The 27,104-nt window shown below is 42.6% G+C and overlaps 1 protein-coding gene across 3 annotated transcripts in view; it reads right to left on the reverse strand.

The window, feature by feature from the left end:
• Positions 1–20,711, reverse strand: part of LOC311269580 (glucocorticoid receptor-like) — a 75,854-nt gene extending 55,143 nt beyond the window's left edge. For 2 of the 3 annotated variants that reach the window (XM_084373796.1, XM_084373794.1), the window contains exons 1-2: positions 20,171–20,711; positions 16,994–18,249 (exon numbers count right to left, since the gene is read on the reverse strand). In XM_084373796.1, coding sequence (XP_084229922.1) covers positions 16,994–18,240 — 1,247 coding nt within the window. In that variant the 5' untranslated portion in view covers positions 18,241–18,249; positions 20,171–20,711. The remainder of the gene's footprint in view (positions 1–16,993; positions 18,250–20,170) is intronic. The other variant, XM_084373795.1, reaches the window with a different exon arrangement.
• Positions 20,712–27,104: the final 6,393 nt, after the last annotated feature.

The following is a 27,104-nucleotide window of genomic DNA, read 5'->3' on the forward strand; positions in this document are numbered from 1 at the left end:
AGTAAGGTGGTGCGGAAAATCGGAGTGAGAGTATGCCGAAGTCCCCTGAGGCTGAAGCAACCAAATGTTAGAAGATAATAAATCATTAATTTGGCACCTTTGCTCGTCAATCAGCCTAGCCTAGTGAGCCTGAAGGCTCTGACAGCAGAGCAGAGAAGAGGAGAGAGCCGACTGAGCGATACCAGTTCAACTGTCAGCCAGTCAGGTTGTGCAGCCGAGGCAGTAAGACAACAATAACGAGGTTTTGGGTTTGGCAGGCTGGCTGGCTATTTAGCTATATTGTGCTTTTGATTAAACTACGGCTGGAAGTTATGTCAACACATCTAGATCCATGTTATGATAACATGAATCTTATAATGATTCATGTTATGATAACATGAATTTAGATATCATCTAAGATTTTTGATATCAATATATCATGATATGACACAAGTGCTGTCTTTTCCCAGTTTGAGAAGATTTTAAAATGCAATGTGTATTGCGTTGCCTACAAATATATAGCAATATTATTTTAAGGCCCTAGCTGAAACGTTCAACTTTTAATAAAGTCAATAATAATTGTCACTTTTCGTGACCCGACCAATCACAGTCTCAAAGGGCCAGAACAACTAAAAGTCCCCAAACTCTGAATTAAGTCTGCCTCGACTTCCCAGCACCTTTCGTCTCCTCTTCTCCTGACCATCGCTGCATAACTTCATCGTATTCTTCATTTTGATTCAATCTCAGATGCTTCTTGCCACAGTACGTCACAGTCCTCACAAACACACCGAATGATGCAGCCTCGCTGTTGTTCTGAGGACTGAAAAAACATCACAGTCTAAAGGAGAAGCAGTTCCTGTCATCTGGGTATTATTAAGACTAGATTCTGTTCATTGCAGAGTTACTTTCTCGTGTGTTCCTGTTGATGGTAAAATCCACATTTACCCTTAATTAGTCGGATCTATCGATATTTCTGTATCACCATTACCTGAGAGCAACACGTTCGGCCTGTTCCATTTCACACCTCTTTGAATAAAGTTATTGTTATGAACATTATTCAATAATCCTGTTTACATAACTTGTGGCATGGGTTGTGTGGGTGTTAGTGTATCACTGGAGGGGCTGAGTCAAAGAGTCCAGGGCCATTTTTCATTCCCTGTCCGTCCCTGAACCGAGGCCACTATTCAAATGGGAGTCTGAGTTTAGAGGTGGTGACAGAGCCAGCGAGAGGAGTGATGACCGCAATGATGCGTGGGTTTTTTCCTGTTGCAGTGGCCTAGCACCACTTCAAAGCAGCTCAGGATATATTTACTTCCATTTGAACCATTTACACAACAGGGCAGCCATTACTGCCCCGGCACATAGCAGGAAATATTACATCCAAAATACAATACATGAAAGCATTTCAATAAGGAAATTGGGCTTTTTTTCTAGCCCAATTCACTGTCAGTATCTGACCCAAAAATCCCATTTTTAGTTGCGTCCTACTTAACTAAAAGTTCTCCACTTGACAACGTTCTCTCACGCGGGCCTGCTCTCTCCTTCTTATCACATGAAAATTACAGGAAGAAAACAGAGGGGGTGGGGAGGGTAAACTGTCCATACCGTACTGTTGCAGTTAATGTCATGTGGTGTGATTTATTGCCCGCAATCTGTGAACCCGTTCGGCATGTTTGACAGAAAGTTTCAGCGGTGAAAGAAAAAGTCCCCGCTCCTTTCACTGACTCACGCAGAGCATCAAACTCAAGGCTCGAGCGCTTTTTGCCCACTTTTCAATTTACCACTACATCACTAAAGACAAGCAGACCGACGCAGGCAGTGACATGGGCACTATTCCCAGCTGTGAGCAGTGGAGGAGTTCTAGTGCAGTGCCAGGGCTGCAGCAGAGAGAGACGGAGTCACCGAAGGCAATGAAGCAGAGAGATACTTGAAGAGACATTTAGAGAGGAAGATAGTCTAAGCAGGAGACATCAAAGGGAGTCTGGAGGAAAAGAAGCAGGGTAAGGTGTGTGGGTGGGTGTTGGTTACACAGCCCTACACTCGTGTTAATTCCTCTCTGTTTCTAACAGGCACAGAAGATAGAGAGTCCAGGGTATGAGCGGAGGATGTGACAGGTATCTAACCATTACACAAGGGGCCCTAATACTTACAGAAACAACTTGGAGCAGAGTGTTGGTGACATGTAGAGCTTTTAAAAGAAAGGTTTGGCTTGTAAAATGTTGAGAACAATGACAAATTGAACAAGATAGTCTAAAGCCATGCTAGCGGATCAGTGAGGCTGTAATTAGACACAGTGGTACTTAGAGCTACATGCTAACATGTTGTTGATGTGTAGCAGCGATTGTGTTAAGCATATTTCCATCTTAATTTATCAAGTTAGCCTGCTCACATGTGCCAAGTAGTGCGGTCGGGTACCTTTCACATTTAAACCGATACTGAGACCAGTACCTAGAATTTGGTAGAGGTTACAAACATACACAAAACATGCTATTGTTTTTGGTTTTGACAATGGATGTCGACACCACCAAAGTTCACGGTAATGCATCCAATGGTTGTCATAATATTTCACTTATAATCAAGTGTCAACCTGCTGCTGGCAGGTCAGAGCATCGCCGAAGGAACTGGGATACATTGTCTGGGAACCATCGTTGAGTGCGCAAATATTGGGCCAATCCATCCAGTGTGGTATTTAACTGGATAAGTGAAAACTTTGACCTGATGGTGGTGCTACATAAAAAGTCTGGGGCTCGTCCATGTCAGGATTCGTCCTCTGGACACCAGGCATAATACATATAACAGCCCTCCATCCACGAGATGTTGAGATATTTCAGTCTGGACCAAAGAGGTGGGCCAATCATCCATTATCCCCCCGGTAAATAAGCAATACATATAATCTAGCTGACACACTGCCTCTTCCACCATACTGGTCTATTTCCAACATCGCTTTGGCGGGACAAAAGCTGGCCCACTGTGCCTCGCAGCGACGTATTATCATCATGAGCTAAAGCGACTTTAAAAATAGTGGTTTGGCCTTAGCATTAGCTCGGCTGAAAATAGACAAGCTCCAGACACAGAGGGGCTTCTATTTTGAAGAATGACAGCACGGTGGCTGAGAGGTGGGTCAATATTGCCACACAAATGAACAGGGTCAATTTACTTTCACTTCGGTCGATGCAAGGACTGAAAAGAAAAACATCAATATACAAGATTGTCGAAAATAAGAGCTCTACTTTGGAGCACTGATTTCATACTCTGGTGTATAGAGAAGGAGGAACATGAGAGAAATCAGCAGAGAGAGAAAGAAATGGGTCAAGACAGACGGATCCAACACTGTAGCATCTCTGCAGCCAACCTCAGTTAACCTACGCAGACACCAGCCAGTGATAGACGCACCAACCTTCCTGTCAACCAGATGCCTGCTTAGTCGGATGATAAACACAGTCCATGCCTGTTCTACCTCAGGCAGTGTTGATACCGGTGCATGCTGGACCAGCATGACATACAGAGCATTTTTCCATTCACAAACTCTGCTGCTATGTGCAGCCACAGTCTGTGTTCTTTTAAAATTCCTTCTTTTCAAAAGGAACATCTGTTGTTTGATTCTGTACTTCATCATCTTTATAGGGCAGCGTTCACATTTGCTCAAACTGGAATCAAATTCAGCCAGTTCAAATGACTTCATGAGGCTTCTGCGCTTTGTGATCTCGTAGCATAGTTTTTCTACTTGATGTGCCATTTCTTCTGTTGCTATTTAAATAGGTGCAGAATCAAGTGGACACTGTAACGTGCAGTCACTGGAGGAGCATTATAATGCCAGGCAAAATGAGAAAGTGCTTTCACAGCAAACCACAACATCTCGTGTGTTTCCCCACTGTTGACTTTTCAAAACCAAAATGGGCCTTGTCCGTCAGTGCCAGTTATATTTACAGCAAACTGCCTGGTGGCTGTGTAGCCATGCCTGGGGAAGAGGCCATTTTTGAAGTTTTCTTTAAAAATTCAAAGGTCCAGTGTGTAGGTTTTAGTGGCATCTAGCCAGAGAAGGTGCAGATTACAGCCAACTGATACCCCTCGTCTCCACCCTCCCACTACAAATGATAAAGATTGCTACAGAAACATGGCGCTTTAACATGGCACACCCTGTGGAACAGGGCCCAGTCCCTCTGTAGATAAAAGGCCAATTCTAAGGTGAGAAAAACACATTTTTTTAATGAAATTTTCCAATATTGCCAACGTTTTTGATTAAAAAAATGAATGAGTTGAGATTAGATTTAGATGGAATTAGATGGCTCCGGCTTCTTCAATGTAAATATTTTTTAGCCTACATTATATTCAATTTCTGTCCCCAAATCCCTCTCGATCCTCCAGACTGGACCTTTAGAAAAAAAAAAATGTTTTAAGAGATAACAAAATGTCTCGTAAAGTCATTTTGTAACCAACAATTAATGACAGCGCTGCTGACAACTGACAGAGCTGAAAACATCCTGCCACCAGCTTTTAATAGCAGCGTATTTTAATATCTGGATGACGCTTGATTTAAGTGAGCAGCAGTCGCTCAGCAGACACACAACAAGAAGTGGGGCACCTTGGACTATAAAAGCCGAATCTGTACTGAATCTCATTAATGGTGTTTTGACTGAGGCAAAATGAGGCCATTATGAAGTTTTTCCCTTGAACCAGCTGGCATGGATCGTAGGATTACACAAGGTGCAAGTCTGAACGACAGCTTCGGGGGGTGAATGTTTGCCTCCACATGTACAGTAACCTTGGTCAGGTAAATTATTGACCGGGCTATGGCACAAGGTCCTCTGCGTTGTCTGGTGACAACCTATAACATAGCCAGCTGTACACATGCAGCAATCAGGGCTGCAAATGCATAGTGAGGATTATCCCCGTGTGTGTACATCGGTGCATATCTACACATACTCAGGCAAGAAAAGGGCTCATTAATAGGTCTGATGCAATAAAATGTGATTCTGTGTAACGCTATACTAATCAACCATGTTACACAAGTACATTTTGCCAAGCGTTTTCTATTCAGCTTGACTTGGCAGCATAATAATCCACCCACTTTCACATCATTAGCATTGACAACTGAAAAAGACAGAATCTACTGCCTGGGTCCTCAAGGACAAGTGTCATTATACAACAGCTCTTAAAAGCAGCTCAATGACAAATATTGAATAAACTTATCGTAAACAAATAGCTCCCAGTGATCATTGCTGAGCAACTTGTCGTGTGAAATGTATGGCTCAGGCCTCCGTCAGGGGTTGACGACCACAAAAACTGTCACTTCTGCTATAGATGCTTCTCAAAATCTCATCGTTCCAAACAGGGTTGCAGCTTCACAGTGTACCATCGTATGAAAATTGGCAGTTATCTACTGTATTTAGTGTCAAGTTTCATGTCTGTCAGGACTAGGTATGGGACAATATGAAAGGAATCATTTTACCTTACGTTTTGTTTAGAAATAAATATTTTTATTGCATCACAGATAGCATAAACATCTTTTTAAATCAGAATCCTTTGCAGAGTATGGAGCTGGATGGTGGTGACAGAGGTATTGGAGAAGACAGCTTCCTCCTTCCTCTACAAGCAGGCACCACATCTCCCTTTCATTATTAAGTTTGGAAACCACAGTAGTTCAACACACCCAATTTTAATTTTTAAAAGCTGTGTCTTCAGGCATGGTGACAGGCTTAAGATTTCATTTCTGCCATAGGTCCATTTGGGACAGGACCATTCATTATTGAGCTGGACAGATATTTTCAAGCCATTCACATGAGGATACTCACAATTATCCAGATTCACGATTATCCCAATAATGGAATTTCACCACGATCAACTCTTCTTGAGTGTTTTTATCATCAGCTGCGATCAATTTTTTTATTGTCCCATCTCTAGTCGGGACGCAACATTTTGTGAAATTATAATTAAGTGTTTGTTCAACCCTTTAAGTGTCAATGTAACTCATAATAGCAGTTGTGTAACACTGTACACAGCGCTAACATTAGCGAGACATTATCGTAACATGAAAATCTCACACCGTTGCAACCCAAGGTCCAAAGTGAATTCAACTCTTTCCCCTTTGAAGGACCAAAAACACTTTTTTTGGTTATCTGAAGACAAATAATTTTGTTTTATCTCAGTTATTCAACCCCCACCCTCTCCTTTCCGACCTCGTCTTTGAAAGAAACTGCACTGAAAACATACTTGTTGTATTTCAAATGGGAGGCTAACCTGTATTTCTCAAGCACCTCTAACCTCCAGGCTTCAATAGCTGGCAGGTCTGTGATATTGTACATTAGCTGTAACTAAAGGGCACTCAGCAAATCAAAAAGAACAGCAGCTCTGGGACTGGGAAGATTCATCAGGTGGCTCACACTTCAACAGGTTGGACGCTTGCTGCCGGAGGGGTCTGACCCTGCGGCCTCCTGCTGACAGTCTCCGTGGTTACTCTGCCACCCTGCTGACACTGATCAGGTAGAGCGAGAGCTCTTCACTCGAGATTCTTGAGGAGTAACCGAGTTGAGGAGCAGAGGCATTACATGTTCTTTCCCCTTTCCCCCAATATTTGTATAGACTAGTATCCAATTTTTGGATTTGGATCACGTTGATAGGCATTTTTACTACGCAAAACACAGATAACTGAATATTTGAGTAGGATTGAAATCACAGACGATTAGTAAATCAGACAAAAATGACTAAGCATCCAAACTTCCCACTTCCGTTTGTGGGCGGGATAACCACATGAACTAAGAGTGATCCCTAAACCTTGGCAGTCAATCCCTGGCATGCCCAGACTACTCTTCCTCTAGCCCAATCAGGGACACTGACAGGGTGAGAGATGCACGGACATAACGATGTGTGTGTATCCCTCCTACAGATTAAGGGCATTCCCCTCCTTGCTGACTCGAGACGGAGGAATTAAAGACGATCGCATCTGTGTCAGATGAGAGGAGGAAAAGCGATGGTGACCCACAAGCAGACAGGCAGGCAGACGGGCTGCACAACGCAAACAGAGCATTGAAATATCTCACAGCGCAGACACAGAAGAACAGAGCAACAGTAAAGAGCACAGGAAAATAAAAGCAGCGAAGGCAGGAAATTCCACCAACTTGATTCATCGATCGAAAAACAAGTCGTGACACATCAGAGATATTTACGGACTTGCAGTGAAACACAGCACTACCAGAGACTTGTTATACTGTTTGTGCTCCTGCAGGAGATTTCGCTTTGTTTTCCCGCAGCAACAACAAGACAAAATCATCAAAGTGTCGGCGCTTGGTACTGAATCAAAAAACAACAACTGGACACAGAGATGCTGGAGGAGAAGAAGAAGAAGAAATTCCAATCAGAGGAGGACAATCTTCATTGACCCAATGGAGTAAACAAACAAACTCTCTTTGTTTCCATGACTGAATAAACAAACTGACCTTAAAGGACAACACAATTTCATACTGATTTACTTTGTTTATATTTGGCGGACCCTGCCACCTTTCTAGCTTCAGAGAGTTTTCCAGAGACCTTATTTTTCCTCTGTGAGCAGTTTGTTTATTCAGTTATGGAAAAGATAAATATTTCTGAGTTTGCATTATTATTGTAAATATTAAAATTCAGAGTTTGAATTCATTTGTAATTAATGATTTATTAATTTAACATTGTTTTATTTAGAATATTTCATTACTTCTGTCGACAGAGTCCATGGATTAAGCTCAATGATGTACAGATGGGTTACAAATAAGGTAAAAAAAAGAAAGAAAAGGTTAAAATGTAGATGCGTACATACAGGCCTCACTGACTGGTTTGACGAGTATGAAAATGATGCAAATCATATGCTACGGCATTTACATTCACCAGATCTCCACCCAAACGAACACCTATGGGATCAACATGCCCTCTCCACCATCATCGTTATGATTATCACTAGCTTCGACGCTAACCGGAGGCTCTGTTTTTCTTTCTTTAATTCATCACCCAAATGTAAGATCGAATGATAGGGAGATGATCTGTGCATGCAGGAGACAAAGGGCAGAAAATGAAGTGTTTGTTTTTCTTTATGTTTCTTTTTGGGGGGGGGTGTGCGGTGGAGGGCATAGCTTACCACCTCCACTAACCAATTTCCTGGGGAAACCCCTGACATGTGCTGTGCTAGCTCATGCAAATTGCGTACACGTTTATGCTTTTTGTTTGGGTTTGAATTTGATTTTTTTTTTTTTTAAACATGCTGGGGAGTTGCTGCTTTTCTCTTTCTTTAGGATTCTTTCTACTTTACTTCCGCTAAGCACAATATTTCCTAGAAAAAAAGCCATTCGGTGCACGGTCACATGACAGAAAGAAACAGCGCAACTGCTCAAGAAGAATGAGACTGACAACACACTGACCACAAGGCAAGACAGCGATGCTCCATATGCTAATTGAGTGTTAATTGTTCTGAATTCAGGTAAACAAACATGTCAGTCAGAACCTCTGAGCAAAACACCGAGAAAATAAAAACAATATCTCTATTGCAGTAAGGTGCTTCAGCCAAAGAGGGCATTATGGCCACTAGACTTTGCACTTCCTGTCTCCTGATAAAGCTGATGCCAAACATAACAGGTACAATCCTCTGTTTATGAAGTACAGTAAGTCAGTGAAGCTCACTCCTGACATATCCGTCAGTTTGCTCGAAGAATTTTTCATATGAACGGAGCCGGCGAAGCATCAGTGAGAAAGACATGGACCGCTGCCATAACAAACACACCCCATTAACGCCTTCTCGCTGTCAATTTCTGGTTCAATTGTTGCAAGCTGAGCGTGGGTACACTGCTAAGTAAGCCCCTGCGTATATGACTTGAGCAAAGACACAGTATGCATGCACTCACAGGAACTTTAAAGCGTAGTGCCGATGGCCATCACATAATTCATCAGACAAGGACGGTTTAGAAAGAATCCTGCTCGAGTTATCCTTCAAGGATCTCTTACTCTATTCTGAGTATTGCTAGTCCATACCAAGAAATGCCTTCCAGCTCGCTCCGGCGACCATACACAGGCATCACATGATGTGCAATGAAGCATTTGTGAGTGCATATGTTTGTTTGTTCATAGCGCACAGTATGTGGGTGTAGTGTGTATATGTTACATACAGCTAATGTGTGTGTGGAGAAAATACAGAATTGAAATAAATCGAAGCGAGCTAAGCAGTGTCTGATCACTGTATAAATAAATAAAGATATTTCAAAGAATAGTTTTCTTATTTCTGTAGTAAGAAAATTGCGCTGATCCCACAGCTTCCTGCAAAGATTTGCAAAAATAGTTCTTATTGCAGGGCTATTGCCCGTGTTTTCATGCTTTGCAGTGAATAAAAAGACAACCTTTGTCCTGCAAAGAGGTTAAATCCATCATGTGGCCTTGGATATGTTCACGACACCCAACACCAGCGTAAACATGCCGGCAGCCACCAAAACAGCACCTTAAAAAAGAAACAGCTTGGCTGCTAAGAGGCCTAGACCTCCTTTGGCCCTCTACACTGCACTGACCCCAACTGAGACCTACATCAAAGGGCTCAGTACAGTAGGCTGCAAAGAGGGCAGAGTGACCCAGGCGGGGAGAAGGAAGAAGAGCTACAAGATTGAGTCAATGAAAGAGCATCTTGTTAGCGTCTTGGCTGATGATCAGAGCTGACATGTCCGCTGTGACTCCAGGCCGCATGTATAAAGCCTCTTTAAAGGCGAAGCACCAATATGGAATCAGCCTGACCTTTCAGTTCGACAATGAAGACCAAGTTGGAGACTCTTCGAATCTCACTTTACACAGGGCTCGGATCATTCCAGAACAGCTTGTCAACATACAACATGTAGTTTAGATGTTTACGTCCCATGTGAACATGTGATGCCTGACTGGCTATTCCTAAGAAAAAAAAACTGAGTCAACTGAGTGTTTGCTACTGACGAAGGAAGGGGGATATGAACGACGAAGTGGTAACTGAACAGGAAGATGCAGTGACAGGTAAAGAGCAGTGAAATGTAACCTTGCATACAGAAAAAGGTTAAGCCTATTAAGCAACAGGAACTCACACAAACAATGTGGATTGAGGTTGGCATAATCTTAGAGATTACAAATCCAGGAAACTGAGTCAACAGACATGAGTCTGACCTAGTTTGGCTTCAGTTTGTTTTATCTGCATTTTGCTCGACTACCTGTTTTGAAATGACTGTCGAGGACACCTACAGTAGGACAGCTGAAATTCCCTGGAGGCATTTATATGCATGTTAAAAAAAGCAGTGATTTTTATTTGGTGTTGTGAAACTTTCTGTAAAATAATGGAAATCAAAGAGGAGGACTGATGCTGAAGATTAGTAGTAATAGTAGTAGTAGTATTTGGTATTTCCCCCTTTTGCTTTAATCACAGCAGGCAATCGAGCCGGCACGGACTCCACAAGTTTGTTCAAAACCTGATGACTCCTAGCATGATGTGAGAGTCTTCCACAAAGCTTGCTGCGTTCTCACATAATGCTGGGATAACGTGAGTCATCAGGTTTAGCACAAACTTGTGGAGTCCATGCAGGCTCGAACACATGCTCTCATTTAAGCAATAGGGAGACATACAAAAACGAATATACTCTGAAAATCATGTACATTTTTGTAAGATTCAAAGTTTTACTGTAATTGTTTTGCTGTTATTTTAATGGAAAAAAATAGTATCACATAAACAAATGCAAAATAAAGGTATTATTTATATATTTATAAATGTATATGTTTCCATACAAATAAAATAATATATACTATTAATTACATCAGACAAAGGTCTTCACAAATGTACAAGAAAACCCTCCAAAAACTATTTCTGATCAGCATTGATTACAGTTGGTTTGGGTCCATTAATTTTAACGATAATATCATCGTCATGATGCAGCTCCACTGAAATGTAAATGAACGATAATGTGGAATTATCACAGCATGACAGCTCGTGGTTTCTAGAGAATTATGTCTTCACAAATGTCTAAGTGACAGATCATGTTTCAACTCAATCGAGTCACCCAGTCTTGCTTGAGGGTGTTTTCTCATCAGTAAAATAACACCCACAACTCAAACAATATAGTCGCAACTGTCAGCGACATTAATGATGATGTTTCTGTTACCTACAGTTTCCACAAGCAACGACATGTAAAGAAATGTGGCAATGAATTAAGCCAGGCGAGAGAGCTACACTCAAACCTAGCTGAGTGTAGCTAAGGGGAAATTATAATAATACTCCTCATCCAATGCTTCATTATAATCACCATCTTCATTAACTCGCTAATTCTCAGTTACGGACCCTTCCGGTGCTAGAATCCATCACAACAACTCATGTTTATATTTCTGCTGCATAGGTTCTCCCTTCTACCGGCCCCTTGGATCAGTCTCCAGAACTATCCAGGAGGAAGTCCAGATGTGCCTTGCACTCTTCTGTGCACTGGTTCTTTTGCTGTTTTCCCGCCAAAAGGTAAACAACTCACTTTGAAATAAAATGCTTCATAGAAATATCCTTCAAATATTCACATTGTTGTAGTCTAGCCAATCTAAATTCAAAACACTTTTTAAATGTTCAAACAATACATGCATAGTGTAGTTGCAGAATCTTGCCATCTTGATATTAAAGGAGACCTGTTGCGCTTTTTTGTTTTGGTCCTTTCCTTCGGTGCGTTATACTGTATATGTTCTTGTGCATGTAAAAGGTCTTGAAAGTTTAAAAGGTCATGATCCGCACCAACAGAAGCTCCTCTCTCCCACGGAAAACACTGTCCCTGAAACGTCTCATCGGTAGTCTCGCCTTTGATTCCGTGACTTTGTGACATCAAACTACATCACCGAGTCGTATTTGCATAACTTAATGCCTAGCAGCTAGTTTGACACATAAAAATGGTTTAGCAGAGCTGCTCTGTTATTGTTAGTGGTGCTCACTCAGGCATGTGTGAGCTCACCAATCAGAGCAGACTAGGTAATCCGGAGAAGGGGGGGCCTTAAAGAGACAGGAGCTAAAACAGAGAGTTTCATACAGAGGGGGAATACAGTGCTGCAGCACTGGACAGTATGAGAAAAAGCATGTAAAACTTTTCTAGTAGTAACCCAAAATAAAACTTGAAAATTAGCATAATGTGTCATTTAATGTTAAAGCTGCTCATGTGCTAAGATGCCTCTATCAATGTTAGGTTTGGCTTTAAATGAAAAGTTGTTAATTGCACCCAGAGGACACAGAATAACAGACGGGCCTGAGGAAATGTAAATTACTGCCAAGCTGACATATGCTGGAAAGTTATTTGAAAAGGAGCATGAAGTCTTTGACTGAATCACCAGTTTTACCACCAAGCATCAGCAAAGCCCTACCTCTATGTTTAACACTTAATAAACCATTAGCAAAAGGTGTTCATTTGGCATTCAACACAATTCACCCTCATAACATCAAACGAAAAGCACAATCATCCCTTAAAGTAGATGCACACGTCTGTGAGTGTCTCCTTTGACACCCTTAATCTGCAGCACACTTCTGGCATAAGAGCGTGTGTGTGTGTGTGTGTGTGTGTGTTTGCGTGACATCTTCGTGTGTGAAGCTTTTACATGCCTCTGTGAAATATGGAGAGCTCTGAGGGGCCCATCAGGGGTGAGTAGGTGAGAATAAAGAAGAGGCTGAATGACAGTTTAAGGAGAGGAGAGAGAGGCAGCAGCACCCCAGAGCAGATCTGTACACGTGGCCTTCCAGCATCCCTGTGTGTACACACAAACACACACACACACGCACACACGCACACACACACACACACACACACAGTCTGTCTTGCCATTCGCAGCTCGGCTCTGGCACACACTGACGCACGCAGCTCAGTAACAGCGAACAGTTAACACTAACTTTTTAACCTTTTCACTGTCAGTATGACTAAGAACTTACAAGAACGAATTTAATGAGAAATTACGATGAGACTTTAAATTTACAACCAAAAAGATGAAAAGATTAACAAGCCTAACATTCAGAAAGTAATTATGTTGTTATGTATCTTAAACTAGGATCTGCTCAATGTATAAAAGATGTGAAGCAGTATATAAAGCACAATTAAACAAAACTGAGTGTCTGCTTAATCAAAGGAGTATCATGCTGTTTCAAGAATTTCAAAGAATGTTTCAGGGGCCTCGTTCACCCTGAGCATGAGGCAACAACATTTGTCTATTTGATTATCGGTTATATAACTGGAGGCTTGAGCCAAGCAACGTGATGGAGCCACTTTGTGTTCCAAGTGTGCTGAAAATTCCCATAGAACAGCTAGGTGGGCTCACTGATATACTGCACAGTACATGGAGTCGGTTGCTATGCTTACTCGTGTGGTAACCAGGCAGCCGGTCATTTTTCATTCATACTTCGAGATACACCCAGCATCATGTGTATACATCATATAACGCAATCTTGTGCAACTGCAGAGCAACCAAACACTGCTTTTAGCAGCTTATATTGTACAGTAAAGCACATTCACCTTTGCTTGGTATACTACATTGCAATATTATGAATTATATATTATTATATTTTATGCAAATATGTAGTATGCATATTTATTATTGCAATTGCTATGATTACAGTGAAGTTCACAGTCCACACTTGAAACTTACACACAATTGTTTCTTCCTGCAAAACTGAAACAATTCATCTATCAAATAATTAATCTGAAGAAAATGAATCTCTCTCTATTTTCATGATTCATCATTTGTCATTTTTTTTAAAGAAGACATATTACGCTTATTTTCAGGTTCAGGTCCACCGTCGAGTGCAGCAGCACTGTATTCCCCCTCTGCCAGAGACGCTCTGTTAGAGCTCCTGTCTCTTTAAAGGCCCCCCTCTCGAATACCCAGTCTCCTCTGATTGGTCAGTTCACACATGCCTGACCACAGCACCACTAACAACAACATAGCAGCTGCGCTATATCAAATCTTTCCTGCCAAACTAACCGCTGGGCATAAATTATGCAAACATGTGACATGATGACATGGTGTGATGTCACAAAGTCACAGAATTAGGTGAGACTACTGACGAGGCATTTGAAGAGCAGTGTTTTCTATGGGAGAGAGGACCTTCAGTAAGTGGCCTTTTTCAAGATCTTTTACATGCAGAAGAACGTATAGAAAACACGGAAGGAAAGGGAAAAAAAAGCATAATAGGTCCCCTTTAAGCAAAAACCCTTCACATGCTCTTGTTCTAATTCACCTCAGTTTCAGTTCAGTTTTTCTTGCCTTTTCTTTGTGTGACAGCAAACTGAATGAATTTGGGCTCTGGGCTTTTGGTCTGACGAAACAAGTAATTTGCAGATGTAACTGAAATTCAGGAAATTGCGATGGCCATTTGTCACCATTTCCTGACATTTTAAAATTCAAATAATTAATCCATGATGAAAATGATCATTGATTGCACTCTTACTGTGACAAAAGTCTGATTTTACTTTGAAATAAATCTTGCAAAATTGCATTTAAATGAATCAACTTGATGTTAGTGAAACTGAGCTGCACGGTAATAAGTCTGATTATTGCATCATCACATTATACTGTGGGATATTTGGTTATGAATAATTCATTTAAATCGTTGTGCATCATGGTAAATTCAGAGAACGTGACAGTTTGAGAAACTATGTTTGACAGTTGGTCCTTCTGCACATCAGTCTGTTTGTGTGTTGAACTGTTTGTAAGGGCTTTTGCGCCGTTTCTGTTTCGACCATGCAGAGCGTGCCCTGCATCACGGGCGCACAGTATGGAAACACACACCATGCAAGTGTGCAGTAACATACCAGGAAGTAGCCTGTGCACGTCAGCGCTGTGGCACAGGTTCTTGGCATTACCACATGTAGTTTTAAAAAAACAAAGAACAACACTGATTGTTGTTTGGCTAAATAAGCAGGTGATACAAACACTGTGTTGTTGCCAAATTAGCCTGCGCAGGAAAGGAAAATAACAAAAAAAATAGCAGCTTATTGGGCTGCCATCTGTATATTTCATCATGACAAAGAGACTCCACCAAAGTATAAACAGCACAACAGCCCAGGAGCATATCAGTCTGACAGCAGGGGCGATAACAGTGGCTGACATGTTCATCTTTGACTTGTTTGCAAGCGACACTGAGCCAATCACCTCAATGGCTCTTTCAGAGGGACAATGCTGACTCACATTATTACCTTGCATTAATCAAACACCATCTTGCTATCTGCACATTCAAGCCGTGTTCACAAAGCAGCTCATATAACGGCAAACCAATCTCGATCTCCCGCTCGCAGCCTATTCAGTCGTCACAGTATATAATATAGAATGGTATAGCGCTTCCAAGCTCAAGTGAGGCGTGTCCACCAGACACGAATGCAACTTTGTCACAGGACTCGTTTTCCCCCCTCACATTAAACATCAACTAAACATTAACATCGTGTTTTCTCGATGATTCACTTCCTTTGGGATGACACATTTTAAGCGAGTCTGTGATATCTTTATAACAAGCGCCGTCTCACAGCACCGTTTTGGAAAAATACCAGAGGGCGAGGCATGAACAAATAATGATGAGTTAAGCGTTTCACAATTGTTTTCTTCCAAAAATAAATTGATTTCCAGTAACTGCTGTGAGTTATGGAATCACCAAAGCTGATATACGGAAAAAATGCAAGATTACAAATGATTTTATCTCTTCTGGGTGATTAAAGGAGCACTCTGTACCTTTGGGGAAGAACTTCTAATCAGAAGAGAAAGATCTTCGTTGACTGAAAAAACTAAATAAACAACCTCTTTTTGTTTTCATGATTTAATAAACTGAATACACAAACTGACCTTAAAGGGCAACACAAATTCATACTGTTTTACTTTGTTAATATTTGGCGGACCCTGCCACCTTTCTAGCTTCAAATGGTGTTCTGGGGCCTTATTTTCCTCTGAGAACATCTTGTTTATTCAGTTATGAAAAACATACATATTTCTGAGTTTGTATTAAAACCTCATTGATATTGTAAATATGTCTGAAAACTACGTAGTGCCCCTTTAACAGCATCTCAATTCATTTTTTTCACTTCCATATTCAACAGTTTCTCCTTTCCCTCCTGCCTCGTTGCAATCCGCAACCTCTCATCTGCTTCCTCGGACAATAATCCCGTAAATAAAGCGGAATGTATTCCTACACATGTCATGCATGGCGTTCCTAAATTGTGATGCAATGTGGATAAATTGGAGGAATGTGTGCCCTGCTGCGTCTGCCCACTGTAGATGATAAGCACCAGATGCCTCCCGTCTCAGGAGCTGTAGCAATTTCCAGACCAAAAAAAACTGTCAGACAGAACACACAACACCTGAGCAGTCTTTTTTTTTTTTTTTTTTTTTTTTACTGAAGTGATGTTTCAGTCACACCAGATACTCTGTCATAAATGCTGTGAAAAGCAACAACTGCTTTCATTTCCCAAGCGCACACTCAGCGTGTCCCGCAGGGAGCTGAAGTGCCCTGATGCACTGTGCCGAGCTTGATTTGATTTCAGGAGCATCAATACAGACCAGCACGTATGTGCAAAAAGAAAAAGCAATATGAATATCGATTACCGAGCCAATGATTCCCATACTCGTAACACAATCTGTAATTCACAGTCAATCATTCATCGCCTCTTTAAAAAAGGTGTGTTAATTTTTACGAGTACTGTGGTGAACAACAAACAAGCTGAATCAAGAGGTGACATCCACTGAGTTCGGCCCTGAGGCTCATACTGCACCGCTTCTGTGCTGATAGATGTGTTCTGGAAGTGTTCTGAGTTTAGAAAAAGCAGCAGAAATGGCCCCACAAAAGCCCAAAACAAGTCAGCGAGTTCGATCGCAGTTTGTACTCTTGAGAAAACTTCTCACAGCTACGACAGCGACAGAGTGTGAATCATCTTCAACTCTGCTGTTCCTTGCGCAGACATTTTTTGCATATTTTTAAAAGAAAATACCATGAATGAAAGCAAGCACCAAATAACTCACAGGGGACAAAGTAAACCGCAGGGTAAAGTAATTCCATGAGACCTACCTGGAGAAGCTGTGTGAAAAAGTTGCCAAGGCTGCGGCGGAAGGGAGCCCGTCGTCACCCCTCTGTATCCCGGACGACTCTCCATATCTGCTCCCCCTGGCCCAGCCCTCCCCGAGAGGCAGGCCTGAGTACATGCCAAAAGGCTTCTGGTCTTGTAGGCCCACTGTGGAGGACGGGTTGGCTCTGTAGTGGTAGCCCATGGGCGAGGACATGGGGCCTCCTCCGTGTAGAGAGCTCATGCTGCCCTGGAGACACTGCGCCTGGCAGAACCCAGCGTTGTCCTGCTTCTCCTGTTTGACCACACCGGGGGTGCGGATGTGGATGAAAGAGCTGTCGGGATCCTTCTCTTCCTTGATCATAACGCTGGAGAGAAGCGACGCGGGCTGCTGCTGCTGCTGCTGCTGCTGTTGATGATGAAGCTGATGATGAAGCTGATGCTGCTGGTGCTGGAGAAGGTGGTGGTGCTGCTGCTGCTGGTGAGGATGATGCTGGATGGGGGGGTCCGTGCCGTTCACGCTGGTACAGTTTATTCCGTTACCCACGAGAGGTTTTGTTTCCTTTAGCAAGCCGCTGACAGGACCACCACCACCGCTGCTGTCATGGAGGATGTCATCCAAGTGTGCCATTTCTGAATTCAACTCAGAATCACTGATTTCTGGCAGAGAGCTCGGAAGGTCAAGGTCTTGCCAAATCTCGGTATCCTCGATCATGCGACCGCTGTTGCCATCCAGATCGCTAGGACCAGCGCCTGTGTGTCCGCTGTAAGTTTCCAAGTCTTTATCCAGAGAAAAACTCCCCTCCTGCTTGATGTGCTGGGGAAAAAGGTCGGGCAGAGGAAGGTTGCCCAGGACGGAGCTGTCGGAGGTGCTGATGACAGAGGTGGACGTCCGGGTGAGCTCGGAAATACTCTGCTTCAACAACGGCAAGGTGTCGTCTATGTTGAATAAATCTATATCCTGGTGTTGTTGTTTCTGCATCATGATTATTTTACCCTCCTTCATGTCTGGCAGGACCTGATGCTGAGGGGGTTCAAAGAGGCCTTCAAGCTCCCCCTGGTCTTTGGTTCCACCCTGTCCGTTTGGGGACACTGTGGGCAGGGGCAGAGACCCAGGGCCAGGCAGGTGCATCGCAGACTGGAGCAGCGGACCAGCTGTGTCACCTGTATCTCTGCCGACTCCGGCTGCTGCCTTCCCAAATGTCAGACTGTCGTCTCGATTACCGTTACGCTTCAGTCCACCCTGATCCATTTCTTTATCCTGACAGGACAGTGAGGGTGAGACAAAGAGTTCACAACACACAGAGAGTTAGAGAGAAAAGAGACAAGGTCAGGCTTTAAAACTCTGATTTTACAGCTAGATAAGATGACAAACACAGCAGAGAAGTAGAGCAGTCAAATTTAAAGAGCTTAAAAAGTTACAGGTGTTTTGAAACATCTGTATTAAAAACGTGTCACGGCGCAGCTCAAAAAGCACAGCGCAAGTCTCGCGTCTGCTCCCGTGCCTACGCTTTCCTCAATTAATTGTTTCGATTCAAGGAACGACAGCAGCCGAATCAAACAGGCCACCTCATCCCCTCACACCCACACTGCAACAATATGGCAGAGGCACAAACGGCACCGAGCAGTACTGGGGGAAAAAAATAATCAGTACAGAAACACAGGAGACCACAGCCATTACATAACATAAACGCCTATAATGCTCATGTTATTTCTGTGAACTATGCCCTCCTCTCAACTCAAGCGTCAAGTAGTGCAGGGCATGCTCAGGCATAACTTGTGTTGTAGGCACTGCCAGTGACAGTCGCCTCACTTTACCGAGCGAGCCTGTGTGCAACAACATGCATCTGCGGAGAGAGATTATAACCCACAATGGGCCTCCAGGGCAACTGCAGCAGTCACCAATAACTGTCTATCTCCATTCGCGAGGGAGGGCAAGTCAAAATTACATTAACGAAATGATACATTTTAACGAAATGTACTGAAATCACGCTAATGCGAGTCAAGTGGAATCATGTGGAGGCTCTGCGGAGAAAAGCCTTCTGCATGTGGCAATTCGGCGGTTAAATCATCTGTCAATCTTTAACAATGACGGCCACATCTGGAGGGGGGCAGATAAACTCCTGTCACACACGCACGAATAGGCCGGCGGATTCGGAACTTCGTCTGGCGCTTGAACGCAACTCGTGCCAAATAAATAAATGACTGTCACCTTGAAATAAAGCATTGCTGAGCAGTTAATGACGACAGGGTCGTTTCCTGTGATTTTTTTCTTATGCATGCGACTCTCAGATCAGCTGTATTTGATCTGTTGTTGTTGTTGTTGTTTGCCTGAGGCAGCGTGCGTCACATGCGCCCTAGAAGACATCCAACTCCTTATAGAAATATACAGGAGAGGATATACGGCGCTATATGGGCAGCGGTTTAGCCTGCAGCACTTCCTTTGCAGCAGTGTGGGGCTGAAAGTGAGGTCCGGGCTCCTGTGGCGGTCCTGGAGGGGCTTTGGCGGAGTTTCTCTACGACAATGAGGGATGATTTTTGTTTTTATCGCACTCTCCTGATTGGGAGTTTGAAAGGTTTCCGTTTTGGGTTTCGACATGTCACCCACCCCTCCTCCTCCCCCCGCCCACAGTACTGTACGGAAGGCTCTGAAGTGTGACCAACACTCGGCTCGACCAGGACATCATCAAGTCCACTCGAGTTTGTTGACTGAGTTCAGTCCACGGGGGATACTGCGCGTTAAAGTTGGAGAAGTTTGGGCTTTCCTGACTTGCCACAGTCTCCTGTACTTTTCCGACGCAACAGCGGCTCAGCGCATCATTACAGCATTAGTGCAACCTGTTGGCTGCGATGGGAAACTGCAGCGATCACACCGCCTACAGCCGACGAAGCTGATAAGAAGCCGTCACGTACAAGTTTGTGCAACATTTTTTCATCCAAGCACATAAATAAAAACGCTTCCTCCGAGCGATCGCGGTGATACATGTCATTTTATTTTTTACGCGCGTCACAGGGCGCACGGCTGTCAACGCGCCTGTAACGCGCGGCGCCGGGGACGCTCATCGTCGGCCTACCTCGGGGGCACAGCCAGCTCCCCCACCACCACCACCACCACCACCACACACACCCTCTCTCTCAGTAAAATCTCAAGACAAGTGGCTGCATCTAAAAGTAAACCGTACCTGTAGTGAAAGAAGGATGCGCTCCACCGGTTAGGTCATCTCCCGTCGGTCCAAGTTGGGGGGCGAAAAAAAAAAAAACCCGTGAGAAATAACGCAATGTCCAGTGAGTGAAGCCCTCAGATAAACCCCTTCCTTGCAGCGGTGTTGCGTGGTGAAATGTCAGCTGGATTTCTTGCCGCCTCTCTCCCCGTGCGGCGGCGAAACATCGTCCGAAATATCAACTATTTTCTAACTTCAGCCAACGAGCGCCGCTGACATATCTGGAGCAGGGAGAGATCCACCGTGTGCGCCCGTGTCGCCGATCTGTCGATAACTTTTTAACGCCAGCAGGAGGGGTGGCGGTGGTGGTGGAGGGGGGGGGAGAGAGAGAAGTGATCGATCCCTCGCAACAAAAAAAAAAATCACGATAAATCCGCGATGATTGGACAGATCTGCGGCGCGATGTTGCGCTCCAGCGCCATTAAACCCGTGAGAATATTAAAGTTATATAAGACAGCCGTGCTGCCCTGGCGCACTCAACTGCAAACTCAGGCAGGGCATGGCGGACAGTTAGTGAAACGGCGTCAAAGTAAATGGGACAAGAGGAGCGCTTCCGGCGCGTCCTTTCAGAACAAAAGCCTCGTTGACGCATCTGCGATAAAGATGTTTTACATAGTTATCTCACAGATGGAAAACGCACATCGGAGGCTCATTCAAAACAGATTTACGCACATTGATTGTAAGTTCAGCCAAAACAGATCGCCTAACTTCACTTTTTATTCACTCCGGCTTTTACTTTACGCCGCAATATCCCAGCTTCCTGTCACCGTCCGTCCACATCTGACAGCTTGGCGCAGCTGTTAGTTTGACACTTGCAGGTGAACGCCCCTTTCCCCAGTGAAACTCTCACTGCTGGGGAATCTGTCAAAACGTGTCTTCGTCGGCCACGATCGCTAACCTTCAGGCATGGCGGGGCCGAGGAGTCATTTCTAGGCTGTGACCTGCAGCAGCTCCGACCACAAAACCACGGGTCATCCGTGCAAAGTCCCCTTATAGCGTTTAAGTCTCATGTGGGGCGCCTTTAGGGGGTCAAATAAGGTCCTGAGCAGAAAAAAAAAGGAAAAAGAAAAAGGTGGAGTCTGTTTATCCCCCCCCCCCCCCCAACCAAAACATATAGCTTATCATGACGAGGCCAGGTTCCACACTCCCAACACACTGACAAGTTAAATTGTTTTGACCTCTGGCTGCTGATGATTATTAGACACGTGGTAGTCACAGTATTAAATGTAAGTAAAAAAAAAAAAAAAAAATTGTTGTTATTATCATAATTGACTTTCAGCGACTGAGAATCACACTGAGATTGAGAGATAAAAATGAAGCTGTTGAAGAAAAGAGGAAGCCAGAGTCAAAACACTGTTACATCATTCTACACCCCTCGTTTTATTGTGTAATGGAAGAAACTTCACACGGTAAAAGGGGGAAAAGACAGTAACAGAGACAGTTTGTTTCATTGAGTGATTTTTTATTTTTATTTTGAACATGTAAAAACAAAAAGAAAGCAAACTGTGAAAGAAAAGCTTGTTGGGTAAAACGATTTAAGAACAGCAAAACAAAACAAATTGAATAAAGAAATTCTAAAAAGAAACAATAAAAAACAGTTTACACGCTTGAAAAGGAGAAGAAAGAACACACTTACTAAATCCTACCCCTTTTTCACCACCTCACTAGTTAAAAATGTGTATACAAAAATATGAAATTCTCTTTTTATTCAGTCTTATTTACACATATACCTTCACATACATACAACAATTACTAGTGATCTTTATTATATACATATTTAAAGCAACATTATGTCTCTTTTTAACCTTAAATAACAGCTTTTTTGACAGTACGGTGATTTGTAATATGATGAATGGTGTCTCTGTCACAGCCACTCACTTGTTTCTGCACTCTGTAACATGTTTACTTCAAGATGCATGTTCTTTAACACATAACCTTGTTATGACGTGATGAGTTTTGTTTGTAGTTAGCATGTACTGGCCTACTGGTAGGTCTGGCAGACCTGGGATCTGTGTTTACGACAGTGCTGTTGCGCTCAGAAACTGTGGGGGGTGCCAAATCACACAAAATGCCATTTTCTACATAATGTTGCTTTAACTATCTTATATCCGTCGGCTATACGTAAATATATACACTCATTCATTTTCTTAATCCTATATACACATAATAACTCATCAACTAATTATATTCATAATTTAACGTATATTTATATATACTGTATACTATAAAACAACAACTACAACAATCAAACAGGAAAAAGGAGGGCATGACTAATGGATCATATGTTAAAAGTGGATTCTAATAGGTGGGTTGAAGTGCAGAATGGGGGAGAAAGTCTGATGTGTTGGGAGAGATGGTTCCAGAAAGAGGGGGCAGCATCAGTCCGGTGCTTTGTGCAAACTTTTCGAGGCAGGGACCTCTAAACAAAACTGCCTTCAGCACTTTCACATCAGGAGCATTAATCATTCCTCTGGCCAGCTCCTTCTCTACTCTCAACAAAGCAGATTTGTAATTGGGCGTAGTGCCTTTCACTATACAGCGGAGAGTGATGGGTCAAAGGGCAGCTCTGCAGAGACCTGAGGGCTAAACCCGATTTACAATCTCTTACATGAGAAAGGCCTTAAGCCAAAGATAATTCTTTTTTTAACAATGACATAAAACACAAAGGATTTTGCTAATGTCTTTAAAGGGTAAATCCACCAATTTCACACAATGAAGTGTGTTTACAGGTCATGGGGAGCGCTACTGTATATGTGGATAAGTAGCATAAAGAGGATGCTGCATGTCATTTGATAAACTGCCTGCCTGTCACTCATTGGCTAAGTTGCATTGTGGGTAATGTAGGCGTCAGGTTTTGAAAAGAAGAATGCATGGAATAAAAAAGGTGGTTCTGTTGTATCCATATTGATCATTTGTTTTTACCCACAATGCAACTTGCCCACTTACATGGAGCTTCCTCTGGAGCCACAAAAGTCTATATACCACTTTTCTCACATATGCAGTAATACTCCCCAAGACCTATAAACACACTTTACTTTATAAAACTGGTGGAGTTACCCTTTAATGTAGTTCGAAATTCCTTATTTTATCCATTTAAAGGGCCGACTTGAGTACTACACGAACTGACAAGTGACCTTTCAGTGACTACAACACTTATACAACTCCAACGGTCACCTTCAGCAGACAAGGTCTTTCGTTATAAATTCATTTTCCTGACGGCTCTTCGGCGGACCAGAGCAACGACTAATTTGTTCAGCGGTGTCAGGTAAGGGTAAAGACGAAGAGGGGAGGAAGGGAAGAGGAGGGAAGTGGACAGTCCAGGCTGTGCAGACAGGTGCAGACGCCCATGCCGTTCCATCCGCAAGAAAAAAAAATGAAGATGGGCAGACGCGAAACCAACAGCCAGGAGAAGCGAGAAGGTAAAGGGGCGGAGGGAAAGAGGGGGAAAAAGGGAGGGGGCAGGTGTGGCCCTCCATGCAAGCTGTTCGATTAGAGGGAGCAGAGAGTGTCCTGTGCATGTGGATGTCTCATTAAGAGCTAGCGTGGCTGGAGAGAGGCAGGAGCTCCCCAGGGCCAGAGAAAACCACACTGTTCTCAAAACATCTCAGAGAACACTGTGAGTTTTTAATGCCGGGTAACAATGGGCGATCCTATTTACCAATAAATAATAAAAACACTGGACATGTGACACTACATGTGCACGTATGAGCAACTGGGTATTCACGGAAAAGTATGTTAGCGTGTTTGTGTAATACACTCCGCTATGTATGCAGAGTAGGTTACACCAGTTTCCATGAATGTGCCACTGCAGAGGCAACTGCATGTGAATATTCATTGATCGATGTGCACTCACGTGGGCTGGGAACTGACAGAGGCTGAAATCTGGGTTTCAAATGTTCTTTGTATCTTTGGAAAAAAAAGTAAAACCAACAACCCTGGATTAAACTTTTGGCTCAAGAGTCACTGGACCCAAGCAGACACACACTGTTGGCTGCCCGTTTGCTTTTTGAGCAGCTTTGAAATATTGATTGCTGAGATTTCTGCCACCAGTCAAATAAAAATTGGATGTGAAAAGTATATCTGAGGTGCTCACAGCTTTAAGAAATTCTTCATAAAACTAAATAGCAATGTGCTCCAGACACAAAAGATGTAAAACATTTTTGTATGGGGATGTTGTTTTGTTAATTAATGGAGGCTGATCCTTTCACTGAAAATGTTAATTAATTTCAACTCAGAAAAACTTTAGAGGGTCGACAGGAAATGAGGGTAGAGACATTTCCCAACTAATTTTTTTGTTAATGTCAATGGACTTAATTTGAAGTGTGCATGTTGGTGGTTGGAATTGGACTTGTTTTTACTCCTTCCTCTGCCAAAAATCTCTAACCTCACAGGCTGCCAAGCTCTGTCCCAATGAACAAGCAACTGGTGAGTCCACAGGCCTTTTGTTCAAGACCTGATTTGGAACTGGGCAGCGGGGACGTGCAGGGACGTGCAGATCGAGCACTGAGGCTCAAGCTTTCCCCCCTTTATTATGTAAGTTTCCACTCTAGAACAAATAAATAAATATTATGGCAATATTATTGTTTTTGTTGTTGCAGCTGCTGCTGTTATTCATAAAGCTATTATTGCCAAGTGTTTAATGAAAAATTATATGTCCACATTTATTTATTTCATTCAGTGACTGAATTGGATTTCCTCCTCCCCCTTCCTTTTTTGTCTTTCTTTGCACAGAAATGGACACTCTGTTGGTAATTTGTTTGCCCTTTATCATCAACATGATTAATTTGTGTTTTTGCCCAAAACTACTGTTAAATGACCATTTAGTCCCCAACTGTCACAGCTTTGAATACTGCTGTTTGGTGTTGTCTTCAGTGCCTTGTACCCATTAATCTTCAGTCTTTGTAATGTTGCACCAACAATTTTGTGAAATTTGTCGCTATAGCTGACTCATTGCAGAAGGTGCAATATGTAAGAACTTTGGTAAAAACAATAAACCAAAGTTATCAACAAAATCTGAAGAAATAACAGTATTGACATTATGAAGTCTATATATTGTGTTATCTACTGAGGTTAGCATGCTAGTCAGATAGCCCCAGCCTGTCCTTGTCCAAAGCTCTTGTGCTAGCAGTGTAAACACACCTGGTGTGCCAAACACCCAGTCCGGATCGCTAGCTGCACGGCTAACTGTGCTAACTAGCTAACGGCAGCTACAGTTAGCAGCAGTCACGGGTCATTCTGCTTATATGCTGCCCCTCTATTCATTTGAGTTCAACAGGTGGCCAATTTTTACATATTGCACCTTTAAAACATTCAAAAATTAACTAAAATTATATACAGAATGTGAAGAAATACCAGTTTTGACGTTAACTCAAAGATGTCTATGTATTTTGTTGCAGGGATATTTATTAAAGTCAGCATGCTAACCAGCTAGCCCCTAGCCAACCTCAAGAGGTGACAGTCCGGCAGTAAACAACACCAACTCTCCCCTGGTGCTGAGCTCCCATTTAAATCTAAATTGATTGACTTAATACATAAGTGAAACTGCTCTTCTAACAGCACTAAATTATTAATTAAGTATATTTTTCTCACCCACCTTCGTCGTGTTAATTTAGAACATTCTCCCCCTATAGGATTACAACATTCACACAGCAGGACTTTCCTAACACAATTGAGTTATGTAAGACGTTGTGGAGGAAGCGCAGCGCGGAAGGAAGAGTTTCTTTTGAGAAGGAAGTACAGAAAGGAAGGAAGGATTTCTTTTTTAAAGTTGAACAGGCAGTTCACACCCTTCAGTATTTCTTCTTTGAGTAAGAGTAAGACAATGAGGAGGAAACATTCAAAGGAGGAAGGATGGAAATGACAGATTTCTAGACAGACTGAAAACAAACAAGTCATTGCTCTGTGCGTTGTGTGAGTCTGTGTTTGTGTGTGTGCAAAAAAAAGAAACAGCCCAAAAAACACAGAAGCAGAAGAAAGCATCATCCAAAGAGCGTACCGCCTTGGAATAAAATGTCTGGAACTCATCGGACCCAAATCAAGGCCGTATGAAAGCTGATCCATGTACTGAGCTCTTATTTATACTGGATGATGTATTTTGTCGGCCACATGTCCGATTTAAGAATAAACAAACATCTGCATCGAGGGCCTGAAGTAGACACAATATGTACATTAAGATTTGCCATTTACATGTGTAAATGAATGAAAAATCATGTCTTTAATTTGCTCGTGTATTCTGCGGATTTAGTCTTGTACATTCTGTACTATAGTTCTTATATAGTTGACACAGCGACACCGCCCCTTTTCAGACAGGAAGCCAGGATGATAAGTTACCATTCCTGGATGGCATTTGGCATTTGTCCCTATTTCTGCCTTGCCATACAAAAGAAAAGTGTACTTATGCTTATATAAGTGCTTAAGTGCGTCCATAGACAGTTCTACGGCTACAGGAAGTGTCTGTTCATCTTATCTGGATAAAACTGTAATTGCAAATGTTTTGTGAAGCTGAGATACAGGAGGCATGAGATGGGTGTGCCAAATAGGGACTAACAGCGAGTGTCACAAAGTTTGGACAATTGGAGGAAATCTGTTTCAGGTAAAGTTTCTCCAAACAGTGGTGGAATGTAACTATATGGTTTTACTCAAGTAGAAGTTTTAGGTACTTTATTTCCATTTGTTATGTATACACAAGCCTCCCTTTTGCACAATAGGAACTTATATGTTTTACATTTTGCTGCAGATTCCATATTTTTACTTTCACATACTTGTATTGGAGAATTTTTTTTATTATTGTGGTGTTGCTATTTTTACTCATAAAAGATCTTCGTGCTTCTTTAACCGCCGCTGACTCAAGGCCATTCTTAAGAAAAACCACAAAACATGGATTATAATAATATCC

The sequence above is a fragment of the Pagrus pagrus genome (assembly GCF_965226575.1).
Source record: "Pagrus pagrus genome assembly, chromosome: 14".
Classification (NCBI taxonomy): domain Eukaryota; kingdom Metazoa; phylum Chordata; class Actinopteri; order Spariformes; family Sparidae; genus Pagrus; species Pagrus pagrus.